Source organism: Dermacentor silvarum, chromosome 1 (assembly GCF_013339745.2).
Source record: "Dermacentor silvarum isolate Dsil-2018 chromosome 1, BIME_Dsil_1.4, whole genome shotgun sequence".
NCBI classification, from domain to species: Eukaryota; Metazoa; Arthropoda; class Arachnida; order Ixodida; family Ixodidae; genus Dermacentor; species Dermacentor silvarum.
This window is the reverse complement of record NC_051154.1, coordinates 352,919,108-352,936,743: the sequence shown is the minus strand read 5'-3', so window position 1 is coordinate 352,936,743 and position 17,636 is coordinate 352,919,108. Positions and strand designations below refer to the sequence as shown.

Below are 17,636 nucleotides of genomic sequence, written 5' to 3'. Positions count from 1 at the left end.
TGAAAGCTTATGAGTCTTACGTTCCGCTAAAAGTTACAAAGTTGTGAAATGAATTTAATCAGGTTGCATTGATACACATTTGAATGAATTAAAGAACTCAAGTAATTCTACCTTCAATGTGAAATTTGCTGCAGTTTTATTCTTATTAGAGGTACCTTTATTTTTACCTAACAGTACTCCAACAAGCCGGTGCTACTAAAAATGCGACATACAGCACGTGCTTCTCCGGCGCGAAAGACTACGTACCGAGATTGACCTTCCTCATCGTGACGTAAGTACACGCGTTTTTTTTTTTTCAGCCTCTTTGAGCCGTATTGCCTATTTTCTGGACGGAATTCATTTTCTAGCTGCAATTTACTACCCCCTAAACGAGTGGCCCTCGTAGTATTTGTACGTACCTGCAGTGTAAATCAAATTATACCCAAATGATGTGATTACCTGTCTACGTACACTCATCACTCGCCCTTTCACCACCAGCACCCCATGAAAAAAACTTTATGCAAGGAAAGAACATCCTTATAAAGTATAAAATTCAGAAATATATGACCTTGGAATAATCGGCGCAATGCGTAGTATCACCTACATCCTCACTCTGATTCGCAAATGCGGATTTACGTGGAAGAAAAGAGGTATTGGTAAAAGCGAAGATACATAGGGACGCTGTAAGCGGACTTATTGTTTTTTTAGTTGACCAATTTCTTTTTCTAAAAAAAGAAAAAAAAAACAATGGTGTGATTGAGTGTTGGCGTGTTTCTTTTCTAGGTTTATATTATTAGCCTATTCTTCGCTGGTTGCTGCAGCGACAGCCTACGATATGAGCTGCCGGTGGCGATTCTCGAAGACACCGTTAGATCCGTGTGCTGGCCTCCAGAAACCTGGGACATCCAGCATGACGCTGGAGAGAAAACATTTAGGTGACTCTGGTGAAGGTAAGTTTGACACGGACATTTATATTAGTGGCAGCGTTAAGGAAGTTAGATGTCAAATGGTTTAGCTTATCACTGATCACCTTTATGTGGCAATTCTAGCAATATTTCATGGACTTTAGGCACGGAATTCCGAGGTAGCGGAGTATGTAAAAAATTGCTCTAAGCGAAATAGTTTATTCATGACAAAATTAAAGGAAACATCGGTTGCTTCTTGTGCATGTGCTTGGATAATAGCCCACATAGTATGCCTCTCCCAAAGCCCGTCTCCGTGACTGCTGTAGCCAGGAGCAACTGGCAGGCGCAGCGAAGTAGGAGAGTAGCAATTTATCACTGAAGTCGATGAAAACATACAGAAATTTAATGAATCCGTTTTTTTTTCGTTACACGCTCAAGATTTCGGCATGACGGCCATGGTGTTGCGACAACCGAGCTCACCTCTAGGCTGACAGACCGGTGCATGAGTGCTTTGTGATAACACGTGACTATAATCACCGCCTTCCATGACGTAACAATGAGACATACTTATTGCAACGAAGCCGCGCTCCACATTGCTACCGTGTTAAACTCGTCCCATTGAAATTAATTGTAACTTGTGTTGAGTTCCAGTAGTTGGGGCCACACGCCATTATTAAGGTGTCGGTAGGTAATAAAAAAATAAAAAAGAAAGAAACATTTGTGTCCATTATTACTTTAACAACCTAACCTGGGTACTCACGAAACGGTCTCAACTCGAAACTGTTTCCCGATTCCACGGAGCGGACGAAAGCGCCGCACCTCCGCTGAAGTAAAAAAAAAAAAGGCCCTCATAAGACTTAGGTTGCTTTATCATCCTACGAAACTTTTGCCTTCATACCATATATGTTAGGTGAAGTAATAAAGGTTAACTAATTAAACTTAATTACATAATCATTCGTGCGTAATGCAAAAATACGCATCACTAGCATCAACAACGCCCATCGACAAACAATGGATGTCGTCTGCGCCATGCCCTTCGTTTCCTTCTTTGTCGTTCTTGGCGAAATTTAATTGGAACAGCCGTTATGAAATTTTCTTAGCTACGCATGCAGCCAAGAATCCTAAGTGAAACAAAATAAGAAAACAAGTGTTTACTACAATGGCTTCACATCGCACGGCCTTGCAAGCAACATTATTTCTTCAAGGCCAATTTTTGTCTATATGGTATTCATATATTCTATGTATTTTCTGTGTACTGCCCCCCCTTACTCAATGCCTCAATTGAGGGCTGAGGTATTTTTAAATAAATTAATTAAATAATTAATTATTTAAGTCACCGCCGCCTTCCCGCACCACATTTAAGGCAGCCAAGTGATCTACTTTTATTTATGCCCCTCCCGGGGTCCCTTTACTGCTGCTCAGTTTTGTCTGACACCTGTTTTCTGCAGGCCGGGGTGCTTTTAATGAACAGGGGTCTCCTGGGAGTCGTTCTTGAAGCAGTAGCAAGTGGTACAGAAAACACTATAGTTGCTTGATAAAAATTTTGAAAGCATAACCACCAGACCAGTTACGCATTTCTTTCCTTCTTTTTTTTCCAGAGGAACGTGTTAATCGAATTTTGCTCTCATTCTCAATCGTCAAGAACGCTGAAAAGATATTCAACACGGGGCCTTCAAATGGTGACTTCATAACTGCCATCCATGGCATTCGTGCCTTATCCATCAATTTAATCATACTCGGACACACAGCTGAGTATACGAGAGCAGAAATGGTGTTTAGTAAGTGATACTTTTCATATGTTGTACCAAAAATAATGTCAGCAATCAAGTCATACCGAATGACTAGTATCATTAAGAATTAGTATATAACGCATAGCCTCCTACATATAACTCTGCGCAGAGTCTGTGTACACTGCACTCGCGTACTACCTGCTGCTGTACTGCAGGTAGCATTTTTTAACTGCCAGTGCTTTTCTGGAAAAAAAATCGAAGGATTTCATGAGCAAATGTCATGCTGACAAGCCATTTCACTGAACGTTATTAGCGTGCTGGTGGCATTTCTACAGAAAGCCTGCTGCCGTCTCTGACGATTGAAGTTTCTCATGTAGCATTGCGCCAGAGGCTGTACTAGCTCCGAATATGTTACTTGGTGGAGGCCGTGCACCAGCGAGACGGCTGATGCAGAGTAATTTAGAGGCAGCCGCTCAGCGAATGATGGTCTTATGAAAACGCGTTGCTTTGCGGTTGTGGTGCCTGTGAGAAAACGTTTTTATTGTTCAAGCGCCAACTTCCATAGCCTCATTCGACAGGCACAGGAAAGAATGCACCGAGAAATTGACAGCATTCCCTAGCTGTTCCCTTATTTCATAAAATACCAAGGGATCGCTGACTACAATCTTATTTTGATCCCGTTTCTCTTAGGCCAACTGCGCTGCTGAAGTTCCGATATTAGGCCACTCGCACAAGCCTCTAACGTATATGCAGGCAGTCGAGAGTGATACAAATTTAGTCAATGCAATAACCGCGAAATCAAAGTGCGAGACCATGACATCGATGCTTAATAGTCCATCCACACCAAAACATTTGTGCACAGCGATTACGCTTAAGGCGCGGATATAGTCTGGCGTAACGCTGGCGCGCGGTGGAATTACGCTACACCGGCGCAAAGTGGACGCCTCTAGTCTAGCATCAGCACGCAGCCAGCGTGACCGGTGGCGTTTAGAGCGCTTTGACACGGCCGGCGCGGGACTAGAACATGTTTTATCTCACGCTGGGGCCGCTAGACCACAGTGCATCGCGCCCTATCTTGACAGGCTGGCCGCTCGCTGGCCTACACTTCGGGCGCACTGAAGAGATAGAGTTCGCGTCTTTGCCAAACGAAAAAGTGCGCGTTCGCCGCGGCACTTAGGCGAATGCGTTGCGGCAACAGCTGATCAACGCGCTGTTGCGGGTCGCGTTCAACGCGCCCAACTATACAGGGTGCGAATTTTCGGCGATCCTGGCGTCGCCGTCGTAACGGGTCCTGACTTCGCCGGCCGCTGCCAGGCACGCTGGAAACGCCGGACTATATCCGCGACTTGTGTCTCGTTGCACAGCTACGGTATCGTCTTGCTGCCATATTCTCTGGTACTATAGCAGCATGTGGGCGCCGCGGCAAATTCAGTTGTGGAGTTTGACCTCCCGAAACTGGCCCAAAAGACGGAGCACGTTGTAGTGAAGTGCTCTGTGTTAATTTGACCTCCTTGGCTCTTTAGAGCGCAGCTCTTAGGCGCCCGTTCCTGCGGCGAACGTCGGCGTTGTCACTCGTAACCGAGCGAACGAGCGCCGCGGAGGATGAAAGACGTGAGGAAGAAAGCGGAAAGGAGGGTGCAGCGGAACCATGAGGTGGAAAACGGAGGAGTGTATGGCGAAAGCGTGAGAAGAAAAGCCTAGTGCAGCGACGGTGGCTGCGAGATGGCGCCAGAGCCGCGTGTGTCCCCTGGTATAGGTCTGTCGGCAGCGGCTGCTGTGAATCGCGCTGGCTCTCGCGATCTCCAGATTAGCGTGGCAGTCGCGCCACACTTCGCTCCGTTTACAACGTGCCAGACGAGACAGATTGGCCGCGGCCAGCCAATGTATCGCGAAATGTTAATACGTATTGAGCTGCGCTCAAATTTCGCATTAGGGAGTAACGTAATCGTTTGTGATGTTTTCTTTTAACGCGCACTCGAACCACCGCACATGCGCGTTATTGGACGTCGTCGCGGCCGCGAATCGAACCCGCGACCTCGTGCTCAGCAGCAGAACATCATAGCCACTGAGCCGCCGCCCAGGTAGCTCCTATTTATAGGCTAACATGAGCACGTGCTTAATCGCAAACATCCACGCAAGCTGAATATTGTAATGGCTTGAGTTGCATAGTCACCGCAAGCTTTTTCCTATCGTGCGCGTATTATCATTAAACCATGCAATTGCCTGTTATTATTGAGTAAGAAGAAAGCGGCAGGAAGCGTAACGTGAAAATATTGAAGCCTGCATCACAATATATATATATATATATATATATATATATATATATATATATAAACAAAGGACAATCCGCGGGGGAAAAAGAAGAAAACAAAAGAAAAAAAACCTGGAGACACGAGAAGCATTGGTGCAGTTTCTAACCAGCATCAAGTGTGCCATGAAGTGCCGGGAGGTAATATCTGCACCTGCATCGGCGCAGCTGCAACTGCACAAGCGCAGCCACCATTTAGGCAAGTGTAGCGGCGGATTAAAATTTAGTGCGTGTGCATCATGAAGCATTGCATGCCTGAATGGTTCTAGCACGTATGGACCCTTTGCACGGTGATTCCGTGGGTGCTGCCATGTTTGATCAGGTTTGAACGCGTCCTATTCCTTGCCTCAACTGCCTCCGTTGACTCCGTGTTTACACTGAATGCTCGTGACGCCCGGTGCGGCTGAGAAAAGTTCTGTTTCGGCGGATACCGTAGCTTTGGCAGCAGCTTTGGACAAAGCTTCGGCCACAGCTTCAGAGGACATGTGGGTGCTTTCGAAGTTCATTACGCCTTGTATAAACAGCGCGAGCAGCGTATACGGTGCTTCTACTAAAATCGGGGCTAGAAATGTATTTCAAGCTGTCCAAGCTTTCCGGTTATGAAATGAATCAGGAAGAGTGCGTTTTGCTCTTCATTCCTTATTTAGGAATTACTTTGCACTCGTGGCTTGTCATGCTTCTCGCGGGTGTGTGCTTAGTTGCGATAGATTTGTTCTTGCTGCGCCAAAATTTTGCAACGTAAATGTCCTGCAGTTTGCAATAGCTTGTAAAAAATGTAGATTTTCTACAAGCCCGCAAATACACGCAAAATTGCTGCGCGGCTGGCCACTCGAGGCACTTTGCGTGTATTCGCGGGCGTCTTTCACGCTCTGAAAAACACTTTTATGTGGCACGTATTGAGCAACAGAAAGCTATATCGGGAGTTTGTCATGTTACTCAGCAATTTTCTCATTAACACTATTCATCTAATTATAATATTTTAGAAGTGTATTGAATAATTAAGACTAATTATGTAATTAGGCGGACTTGCAAAAAATATCTGAGCATTTCCAAGCGATGGAAAACAACATTGCCTTGGTTCTTTCCAGCTTGGTGGTATTTGCATATTCTTAAATCTTCGTGCATGATAGCTGGGACACTCTGTATATACAACGCTGATGCATAATTTTGTACTTTCAGGAAATCCGGGTTCCATGGCCGCAGCTATTAGTAGCATGGCAGGACAGATAGTGTGTAACTTGACACTGATCGTGGACACCTTCTTTTTCCTGACGTGCGTAACTTCGTTAAAGTTCCTATTCATATTTCGTGAATATTAACACCTCCATATTTTTATTTTTTTTACATTGTGTAAGTAGTGCCGTTGATATTGCTTCTTTTGGCAGGACATATGTCCGTATGATTAAAATAAAAAATAAAAGTGCGACCTTGCACTTTTGACGGTTTCAAAAACAGGCTGACTCACTGTGTATATTGAAGAAAAAGAAATGGAAATCAACGCTTGCAGTATACTCGACGCTCGCCAAACACCCCGTAACGCATCAATAAGCAAAATTAATTATTATCGAAATGCGGCAACGCGAGTTGCTTCGTTGCAAAACAAGAACGCGCGGGCGAGCTGTGACATGCGAGACAGATGCTTAATTATTTCCCCGTAGAAAAGTTCACTTTTCATTGGTGTTTTTAGTGGCAAAGATGCTGCAAGCTTGCTACGGGAAGCCTGTAAAAATTCGAGTTTCTCTTTGGTCCTTTTTCCCTGCGACGAATATCGATGGCAAAGAAAACACTATTCCTCGTCTTACAACACCGATGGCACACTTTGACAAAATTGTGAAATTAGGCTTCAGTGATTTCCCATTCAAACCAGATCATATTACATATCTGACTGGGACGTGGCAGCCCGCAGTCAACTTGTGTAGCTTGCTGGTGCGGTAGCGCGGTATTTACAAGGCCGGTATTTACACTGGCTAACCTTCTTTCCCTTTCTCTCTCTCTCTCTCTTGCTGGTGCGGTGCACCCGTGAGTGCGTTTCTACTATCTGCGTGTTGTAGACCTCTGGTTCGAGACAACTTGCCTTTGGGCATGTGCTGAGAGGGGGTTGGCAGTACGGCGTGCCTCATAATCATATCGTGGTTTTGGCGCGTAAAAAAACCTCAGTATCTAATAAATTATACATTCGCTGAAACATTATGCGCAACGTTCCTATTACGATGTTTGCAAAATTCGTGGTCGTAATGAATGAATTCTAAATGAAGAAATGATGCGTACACTTACAAAATTTCTCATTTGTTAGAATCGAGGGTTGTGCGAGTTGGTTTAGAGCAGGACGGGGCAAGAAATTAAAACCGGACAATGACAATACAAAAGTTCACCAGGAGATGCGAAGCGCTACTTGCAAGTTATTTCTTAAAAGGAAAACTGGACCTGCGTTTACACGTATCGATCAATGTTTCGGTGCGTCTTTTTCCGTCGTCGCTCCCTCATCGCTCGCTTTGTTATACTGCAGCGATAGGCAGAAGCCCCGCTTGCTCATACCTCACCGACTTCGTCGATTGTCCTGCCCTCAAAAATGATTGTGGCTAGTCTCGCCAAATGCTCGGTACTCGCTATATACAGCCGTTGTCAAGGCTTTGCTCATATAAGCGCTGTGTGTTGTCCGTGTGCGTTGATTTCCAAGAAATTATTATTATTGTTGTTGTTATTATCATAGCAGACAAAGAAGCATAGCTGTTCGAGGCATATTCAGACATTCGTCATGGACAGGATTGTATCACCTACGATATTTTAACTTGAAATAAGTAATAAATAATTGTTGCGTTTAGCGTGCCGGAAACACGCTCTGACTATGAAGCAGCTGTAATTGAGGTCTCCGGTTTAATTTTGAATACGCTTTTTTTTTGTTGCGCATTGTGTACCTAAATCACGTAAAGACGTATACGAGTGTTACTGCATTTCGCCCCCCTGGAAATGTGGCCGCCTCGGCCGCATTTCGAACTTGCTACCTCGAACTTAGCAGCGCAACCCCATGGCCACTAAGCTATCGCGGTGGGTGATATTCTAATTTAATCGCTATCGTCAGGTTCACCAGAAATTTCTCGTCCAGTGCACACTCATGAAATGGGGGGAACAGTGAACTTATGTAGGTCGATCTCGCCTATATTCAGAAACGGCAAAGTACTTCCTCGAGAGGGATTTCTTTCTTACGATTACTCCGACCAGCGGTGTTGGTAGGTTAGCGGAAATGGTCATACTTGTCGTTTGGTGAAGCAAGCGTGAAGAGACAAGTAAATTTCTCCACACAGGGAAAACAATCAGCACATAAACGGAAGAATGTCCAAACTCGCCTTTTAAAAAAGCCGTCCTTTAAGAAACAGTGTTCTCCCTACACTATTCGAATGCACAAAAATAAAACCTGAAAGCAGGCAATGTGGTGTGCGAACTACTCGGCCCGCGTTTGTGTACAGTCCGCCACCCGAAAGTATAACGCCAAGAATTGTGTGTGTGTGTGTGCTTCTGGCGTCTTTATTTCTGGCGGTCTCATTTTCCTGTAATTTACTCTTGATGGTGCATTTCAAGCCACCTGACCTCTAGACACACACTATTGGGCTGTTTCTGAGTGCGTTGGCTTCTTAACGCTTTCAGAGGATTTCTCGTGGTGTACTTGGCCCTGAAACGATTGAAGGAGTCAAAGGGAAAAATGAACTGGTGGATTTTCTACCTTCATCGCTATTGGAGGTAGGCTTTGGCTTGCGTCATAAGCTGCTATACAGATTTTTTTTTTTAGCTGCACCAATTTTTTTTTAAATTAGCTGTGGCAGATAACGCAATACTTACCCTTGATCAAAATTACTCGTTGAGGCGGCCATTACTTCTACGAGAAATCAGCATTCTTAATTGAATACTTAACATCATTACGCCAATTAGCTTTGTAAATAATTATTTTACGGCACATATTTTAATTTACGAATTCTAGCTGGTGCGTTCGCAAGGCGTTTGCACTTAGAACGAATTCTCAGGAGGGCAGCAGTTTCGATATAATAATTTTCAAAGTTCCCGACAAAATGCATTGGTGTTCCAGTTACTTTCGCGCTTCAATGCATAAAACAGCGTTTTATTAAGAAACAAAACAAAAAAGTAACTGAAACGCCAATTCACTTCATCGGACACATTGAAAATAAATATCTCGAAACTGGTACAGTCCTGAGAATTCGTTCCAAATGTATACGACTTTCGAAGACACCGGCTATAATTCGTAGATTTAAATACTTGCACAAAGTAAATAATTCAAAAGATAATTAGCGTAATTATTTTATTCCTTCAATTAAGCATTTCGATTTCTCCTAGAAGTAATGGCCGCCTCATCAAGTTATTTAGATCAAGGATTAGAATTGTGCTATCTGCCACTGGCAATTAAAAAAAAATTGGTGAAGCTATAGAAAACACCTTCTATGTTAACGACACCAACTGTCTACACTTCGATACCTGTGGTATGCAGCCCAGCGTGGCTCGGCAGTGGCTGCCCTCTCAATATGGCGTAGCACGCAATTTATAGCCAGCATAAATTAAAACTCGAACGAAAAATATCTGACCAGAATGCCTAGTCCGCGTAATTACTTGGAGGCTCATCATGTAATCGCTTAGTAGCCGGTTTCAGAGCATGGAGTAATCACAATTGTACGGTTCGCTGTATAAGTTAGGCCACTGCTACAAATGCAGGTGAATAGTGGAAACGCAACAAAGCATTGTACTCGTCTTCTACCTGTTCGCGTTTAAATTTATGCTGATAGTACATGCAGACTGCGCCTGCTGCATCAGCATACGACTTTTCAGATCAACTACCGATATCTTTCTCTAGGAGTGAGGGATCAACTTTTGTTCCTCGTATTGCGTGAGGCGTGCAACAGTGCTGTCTGGACCGACTCAGAGCAGCAGTATGAATCTATTCTCACAATTCAAATGTGCTAGTTTCGCATGCCATGTTGGCCTAACAGGCGCGATCAGTCATGTCTACACCGCTTTCGGCTAAATGTTGCAAAGACTTAACAGTACTTGCCTTTTAAAATTAAGTGCTTAAGATCACCGCTGTGCTCTGCGTGCAATGTACGCGAAGAGACAGTTCGCCTAATCTGCGCTTGCAGGCTATTTACATTAGAAATAACGGCCCTAATGTCCGCACTGAACATGCATCAAAGACTGTCATCCCTTGGGTTGCAACACGTACTAGGCCCATGAACTAACGCTGCCAGTGCATCTAACGCAACGGAGGCACCTTCTTGGACCCTGGTTTCTTATACCTGTCATAGAGACACTGGTCCCAATGATGTACAGTCTGTTTCACACTTAGGGGAAACCTCGGAGCGCCTTGCAATGCGCTCCGAGTTTTCCCCTAAGTGTGAAACAGACTGTACTATATAGTTGCGTGAGTTCTGTGGTGTGTAGCGAACTCGCGACGTGAACTGTGCACACATTTTTCATCATACGCATATGGAGTAGCATGTCAGGCGTGCCGCCAGGAAAACCTCGACAGGATTCTTTAAAGAGCCTCTCCCTCTCGATTTTTTCTGGCGATTGTAGAAATCACTTTCGGTTGGGAGCAGGAGCTTAGTAGCGAATATATGATAACGTCTCGTAAGCATTGCTGTTAGCCTAATGGTAACGCAATTGATAAGCCAGGTAAATTATACCTGACACGTAAGTAAGGGATAACGAAAACCAAATTTCAAAACTGCTCGTTCGGTTAAAGTTTCTTTTGGACGCTGAACATCTAAGAATTAGACGTATGAACACTGCTCTTGTATTGCTTTCCGCGCAGCAAAAAGAAGCTGGTTTACCTCGAATGACCAAGCTATCAGATCCAGCCACTCTATTCCAACTCCGACATTTATTGTGAACATTGGCGTGCCCTCAGAGAAAGAAGAGAAAGAGAAAAATGTTGTGGGCCATGTGTTAAATACGGGTGATCTAAAATGAACGAAAAAAAAAAGATATGGTTGACCCTTCTTTCATAGGAATCGCGTTACAACACGAAAGTGAAGCGTGTCGTAACAGAAGCTGTTGCATGTTTTCTTCGTGAACTCACGGTCCGCTGCAGCGAATGTTAGCCGGACGTTGTTAGTTTACAGATGGAACGTTAGACTAACTACACCTTCTGATATTTCATTGTCATCATATCCTCGCTGCCTCTCAGGTAGCTTGTTGCGCGCTCTCTCTTGGGGGGAGGGGGGATGTGTAACGGTGGACGCCAGCACGGTGCGATGCTTTAGTGGTGAAAGAGGACGACGAAGAATAAAGGCAGTGTTCCGGCGACCACGTTTGTCTCCGTCCGCAACCTCCTGCTCACGTCACACACACACACACACACACACACACACACACACACATATATATATATATATATATATATATATATATATATATATATATATATAATCTTAAATGGAAAAAGAGACATCCACCCAATCGTAGCAGTTGCTACAAAGAAAATCTATACGGGTTCCTCGAAAGAAAAGCCTCGCAGTTGAAGAAAAATTCGTCCCTGTCCGGGACTCGAACCCGGGACCACCACCTTTCCGGGGCAGCCGCTCTATCATCTGAGCTAACCAAGTGGCTAGCAGATGGCAGGGCGAAGTCGAATTTAGATATCAACAAGTCGAAGCAAAGGCAAGTGTTTGACGAAATAGTTCAGCGGAAACCCGTTAGGTGGAGAAACGTAATTACATGGAAAAAGACATCTACCGAATTGTAGCAATTGCTACAAAGAAAACCCATATGGATTCCTAGAAAGAAAAGCCTCGCTGTTGAAGAAAAATTCGTCCTGGTATATAGTATATTACTACAGTAAATGTAGCCGCATAAGTGGAAGAGGAAGAAGTGTCAGAGGAGAAGAACGAATAAGAGAGAAAGGATGGCGGACTGAAAAGAGCACGTCATTGCCTATGTGAGTCGTACGTTAAGTAAGCCTGAACGCAATTGCACCGTTACGGAGCAAGAATGCGGTCATTTTTGCTGTGCAACGTTTCCGCCCGTATGTTTATGGACGCCCATTCACAGATCATCATTCGTTATGCTGGCTTGTCAACCTTCGTGATCCCTCTGGTCGACTCGCGCTCTGGACTTTACGTCTCCAGGAGTACAAATTCACAGTTTCATACAAGAGTGGTGGCCGACACGCTGATGCTGACTGCCTTTCGCGAATGCCGCTAAACACGACACTTTGTGGTGCAGATAACTTTGACCATTTAATTGCTTCTTTGGAACCTGCATTTCCTGATAAAGAGACCTTTGAGAAGGAGCAGCGAGAAGACTTTAGCTTAGAGCCGCTTTTCAACGCTGCAGATGACTCCTGAACAAGCCGAGGCTATTGTATTCGTGATGGTGTCCTCTACAAGAGGAATATCGCAACCACTGGTGCCCGCTTCCTTCTTTTCGTTCCGCTCCACTATTCTGCAGGCCATCCACGACGATCCTACCTCCGGACATTTAGGAGCAGCGCGTACATTTCATCGTGCACATGAACGGTTTTACAGGCCCCGAATGCATCGGTCGACTGATATGTATGTGGGCAGTTGCGCTCAGTGTCAGGCCCACAAACATCTAACTACGACGCCAGCCGGACTCCTACAACCCCTGACGCCTCAGAGCTCTCCTATGGAGCAAGTTGGAATTGATCTCATGGGTCCCTTTCCCCATTCATCGAAAGGGAACCGCTGGATCATCGTATGTGCCGACCATCTGACCCGGTACTGCGAGATGGCTGCTTTGTCATCTGCCACCGCCAGCCAAGTTTCATGTTTTCTGCTGCACTCGATCGTTCTCCGTCATGGCCCTCCTCGAGTCATCATTATCGACCGCGGCCGCCAGTTTACTGTAGATTTCATAGAACAGCTTCTTCAATTCTGCGCTTCCAGCTTTCGCCACTCGACACCGTATGACCCGCAAACAAATAGGCTAACCGAGCGTACCAACCTCACACTGGTGAACATGTTGTCCATGTACGTCGCATCGGATTATAAAGACAGAGGCGACAATTGGCCCTTCATTACATATGCCTTTAACACTGCAAAGCACGACACTAATGGCTACAGCCCGTTCTTGCTCATCTACGCTCGTCCGCCACTAGACACCATATTTTCATTCTCCCCCCACGACGATCTCACCATCGCCGAGACTGTGTCTCGCTGAAGAAGCTCGACGCTTGGGCCGCATGCGTACTCTGGCTTTGCAAGACTGGTCAAAAGCACGGTACGACAGGCACCATCGCGATGTCACCTATTCTCCAGGGGATCTAGTCTGGCTGTGGTATCCGGTGCGCAAACGTGGCCTGTGTCAGAAACTTTTCGCCAACTATACTGGCCCATACGTTATTTTTGACTAGCTCAGTGAAGTAAATTATTCGACTGCCGCGTCTCACCGCAACTGAACGGCGCTCCACCAAGACTGAGGTTGTGCAGGTCGCTCGTCTGAAGCCCTTCATTCCGAGAACTTAACTGACTTGCCTGGCGGGCTTCGTCTAGGATGGGAGAAATATTGCAGTAAATGTAGCCGCATGAGTGGAAAATGAAGAAGTGTCAGGGGAGAAGAACGAAATAGAGAAAAAGGACGTTTTTGCCTGTCGAAGGCACAACCTGAAGCCTGTTCAATAAACCCCGTTTCTTTCGCGTCGTAACAGTTTTAAATATTACAGTATATGTGGCCGCAGATGTAGCCTGTAGGAAGCTGAAGGCTTCTGCGGTAGTCTTCAGAACTGTCAGACACGTCAGCACGCCTAGTAGGAATGAATGCGTCGTAACGCGGAGCACTGTCATTGGTGGGGCGTCCTGAGGAGCGGGCGTAACGAGATCGAGGTTCAAATCGGGTATCCGAAGAGTAGTGGCTTCTCGATGGCGGTGCGTGTCGGTACTCTGATAAATCCACGACATTGACCGACGATTGCCATACATTGAAAGGCGGGGAAGTAGCCGGGGCTTGCGAAAAGGAGGCGTCAGAGACATATAGGCAGGTGGCGTGCCGTCTCGTTTTCCCTGTACAGCTCTTCGCGGACGATCTGTCTTATGGTAGACGCCAGGTCAAATGAAGAGCTCGTATCTATACTGTCCACAGTGGTAACATTGTCCAATCAGCCAAACTTTGGCGTTATTCGGCGCATCTTCAGTGCTTCGAACGTATGACAGTGCTCACTTACCTAGCACCTTCCACCAAAAACTATTACGACGCGAAAGAAATAGGGTTTATCGAACAGGCTTCAGGGCGAGCCTCCGGCGGGAAAATACGTCCTTTTTTCTCTTTTTCGTTCTTCTCCCTTGACACTTCTTCGTTTTTCATTCATGCCGCTACATTTACTCTTGTAATATACATATATTCGAAGGCACGGTGTCACCAGATCCATAAATGTATGGAAAAAAAGGGTGCTAAAAATTTTAATAAGCTGACGTTTCAGCCGTAGTAAACATCGAAAATGCGAACCACATCACAAATATTCTCAAGTTGGGGAACAATGCAGCAGGTCTCTGGAAGTGCCCGGTTTGCGTTTTTGTCTGCTCTAATTAGATGTCTTACGTTTCGAAGGCACTCGTATGCCACTGAATTTGTCCTTGGGTCGCGTTTTGGGGTCTTCGCAAAACTTTTGTTGCGCCAAAGCCCCTCCCATTATGAGGGATGGTGCCGGTCATTTTTCTAATGTTTGGAGTGACAACAGGGGGAAAAGGGGTCCTGCTACACGGCCTGGCGACGTACCTTAAGTGTCACTCATGGATCCATTTAGAGAAGTCTGGGCAAAGGATGTACGAAGGCCGTGATTTGGACAAAAGCAGACAGGCCTGCTTCTCTATTTTCAGGCTCACTCCTCTCATAGCCTTGATCTCACTATTCTACGCGGTCTACCTGCCGTACTGCGGTGAAGGACCAAGCTGGGACGTTGTCGTTGCGCAGCATCGCCATTGCAAAGCCAACTGGTGGGCCAACATGATCTACCTGCAGAATTTCTTACCCTACGGAGAAGTGGTGAGTACTTTTGAAACACGAATCAATCAACACGAATTAGCATGGAGCAAATCGGCCACTAACAACGACAGCGCAGAAATATTCCTCCGTTTTTACCTGATTTCGATGGGGAAACCAAGCTAATCATTTCTTTTTCGAGTGCAGCTGTTAGGCGCCCGTTCCTGCGTCGAGCGTCGCGTCACTTGTAACCCAGTGAACGAGCACGGCGAAAAATGAGTGCGAACGCTTAGCGCAGGGTGAGATGAAAAAAGGCGCAGTGTCGCCCGAAAGGCGAAGCATCGATTGTGATAGCAAATTGGTGGACAGCTGTAGGAAGTAAGAATAGTAGTTTTATTGACTGTATAAACATGTAAGCATAGGCATACTAACTTAATGGACAAGCATGGTGTCACGCGCGCACAAGCACGCATGAACACATCTCAGTCGATGACCGCGAAAAGTCGCTGTCAAAACGCTGGAGTGAGGAAGCGCGGCCGCGAGCGAATTGGTCTTCGTGCTGCGTCTCGCATCAACGCGAACTAAGCCGCGAAAATAGAGCGCACGGCGGACTGTGTCCCCGACGCAGATGGCTTTCAAGATACAGTGGCCCTCGCGGCCGCCGGGGCAGCCCGGAGTCGAACACGCTCCCCGCCTCTCTATCCTCCCCCCGGAACCTTCCGGCCTGGGAGGGAGCGCGCGCACCCCCGCCCGCTTGCGCGCCCCCCGAAGCCTTCCGGACCGGACCGGGCAGGCGCGCGCGCGCTCGGGCCGGAAGGCTCCGGGGCGAGGATAGAGAGGCGGGCTGCAGGTTCGACTCCGGGCGTCCTCGGCGGCCGCGCGGGCCGCTGTATCTTGAAAGCCATCTGCGTCGGGGACACAGTCTTCAATCTTGCCCCTGGACTAATCCAAGAGGTTCGCGTGAACCTCTGGAAAAAATGTCACAGTTTCGCCCTAAGGGCGAAGCAATGAATGCGATAGCAACACAGCAATGTCATACGAAGTAAGGTGAGCGGCCTTGGTAGCAATATGAATTGTAGTAAACATGAGCTGATTAAGTAAGCAGGTGTGCTGCGGCGTAAGTAGACCGACATGAAGAGAGACTCGATGACCACGAGAAGGCGCGTGTGAAACGGTGGTGTTGATGAGAAGCGCTTACCGTGGGCAGCGCGTGCGAAGGGACACACCTGTAGTGCTGCACTGCCGATCTGGGCAGCATTGCATGTGTAGCGTGCGTTGGAAAATGTGGCCCGACTATTACGAACTGAATGAACAAGCGTGGTGTGAGCGCGCACAAACAAACATGAATAGATCACACTGAATGACTGCAGCCAACGACTGTCAAAACGCTGGCAGCGCAACGTACTACCTTACGTGCGGTCTATCAACGGAAACTGAGCGGCATAAAGGTCAGAGCCGTGTGGAGATAAGAGACGGTGCGGTCGAACGAACGACGAGCGCGGTTGTTGAAAGCGTAGAAGTGCGCCCCCCCCCCCCCATGCTCCCTCCGGCGCTGGCTTCCCGCTTCCTGGCTTGCGCGTGGGAGAGATAAGAGACTGTGCGGACGAGCGACGAGCGCGGTTGTTGGCAGAGAAGTGCCCCCCCCCCCCCCCCCCCCTGCTCCCTCCGGCGCTGGCTTTCCGCTTCCTTGCTTGCGCGTGGGAGATTGAGTGCGTTCGCTCTCCGTGACAGCGCGCGTCCCCCCACGCTTCCGCTGGGGCATACGGCGCGCGGCGAAGATTTTATCTATACGGAACCCCACGGCGACGGCGACGGCGACGGCGACGACGACGGCGACGACGACGACGACGCCGACGGCAGAAATCCGGTTGCAGTGTCCATATAATTGCTATCGCAATAAAATGTAATTGTCGTTGACACAACAGATGATAAGATGGCGCAAACTCTGCTTCGTTTGTCTGAAATCTGTGGTGTCCACACGCGGCCCTACATACCACAGGGTGCTCATTTAGCAGCTTGTGTCGTATCTGATGTCGACTTGGATCTCAAAGACGACGTTTTAAAGAACATGATCGCTTGCATGCCACCATGCAAAATAATTAGCGTTCGTAGGTTGTGCTTGTAAAAGTGTATTAAGATACTGTTTGCCTGTGGAAAGATGCCTAGTCATATAAAGGCTGGACTTGTGCGTTATCCTGTTCGGTTTTTAGTACCACGGCCCTTACAATGCGATAAATGTCTTAAGATTGGTCATGTTCAGGGCTTTTGCACCAGAGATCTGGTCTGTGCCAAATGCGGTGGGAATCACCATGTAGGTTCCTGTGAAAGTCAGACATGTCGGTGCCCTAACTGTGAAGGCAAACATTTGGTAACGGATAAAGGATGTCCCTCATTGAAGGACGAACTAAAGGCACTAAAATAAAAAGCCAAAAAGAAGGCAGCAGGACATGAAAGCACGCGTCGCCGTAGTGCTGGTCCAGCAACTGGAAATGCCTCGACTGAGCAAAAAACAGTGCGATCAAAGGATAACAAAGACACGACGCATCGAAAAGAAGGGGGCGGACCTTCTACCTTTCAGAGTCATTGTGGCCTGCGCCACGATTATCATGGCCAGCGCCAGTCATCGAAATCGTCGGAACAAGTCCCTACAATGACTGCGACCACAGCGGAGAACAGTGCAAACGCAGTACATAAACCGGTCTCAGCCAACGACGATGTGCAACTTGTCAAATTTCTGAAGATGCTTGTCAACGTCATCAGATCTCTAATCGCCGGTCG

The 17,636-nt window shown here is 46.8% G+C and overlaps 1 protein-coding gene across 1 annotated transcript in view; it reads left to right on the top strand.

Moving 5' to 3' along the window:
- Window positions 1-17,636, top strand: part of LOC125942369 (nose resistant to fluoxetine protein 6-like) — a 165,272-nt gene that overhangs the window by 75,866 nt on the left and 71,770 nt on the right. Inside the window, exons 5-10 of the mRNA XM_049660524.1 lie at window positions 175-271; window positions 763-929; window positions 2,483-2,662; window positions 6,102-6,195; window positions 8,565-8,657; window positions 14,756-14,921. Of these exons, the coding sequence (XP_049516481.1) occupies window positions 175-271; window positions 763-929; window positions 2,483-2,662; window positions 6,102-6,195; window positions 8,565-8,657; window positions 14,756-14,921 (797 nt within the window). The remainder of the gene's footprint in view (window positions 1-174; window positions 272-762; window positions 930-2,482; window positions 2,663-6,101; window positions 6,196-8,564; window positions 8,658-14,755; window positions 14,922-17,636) is intronic.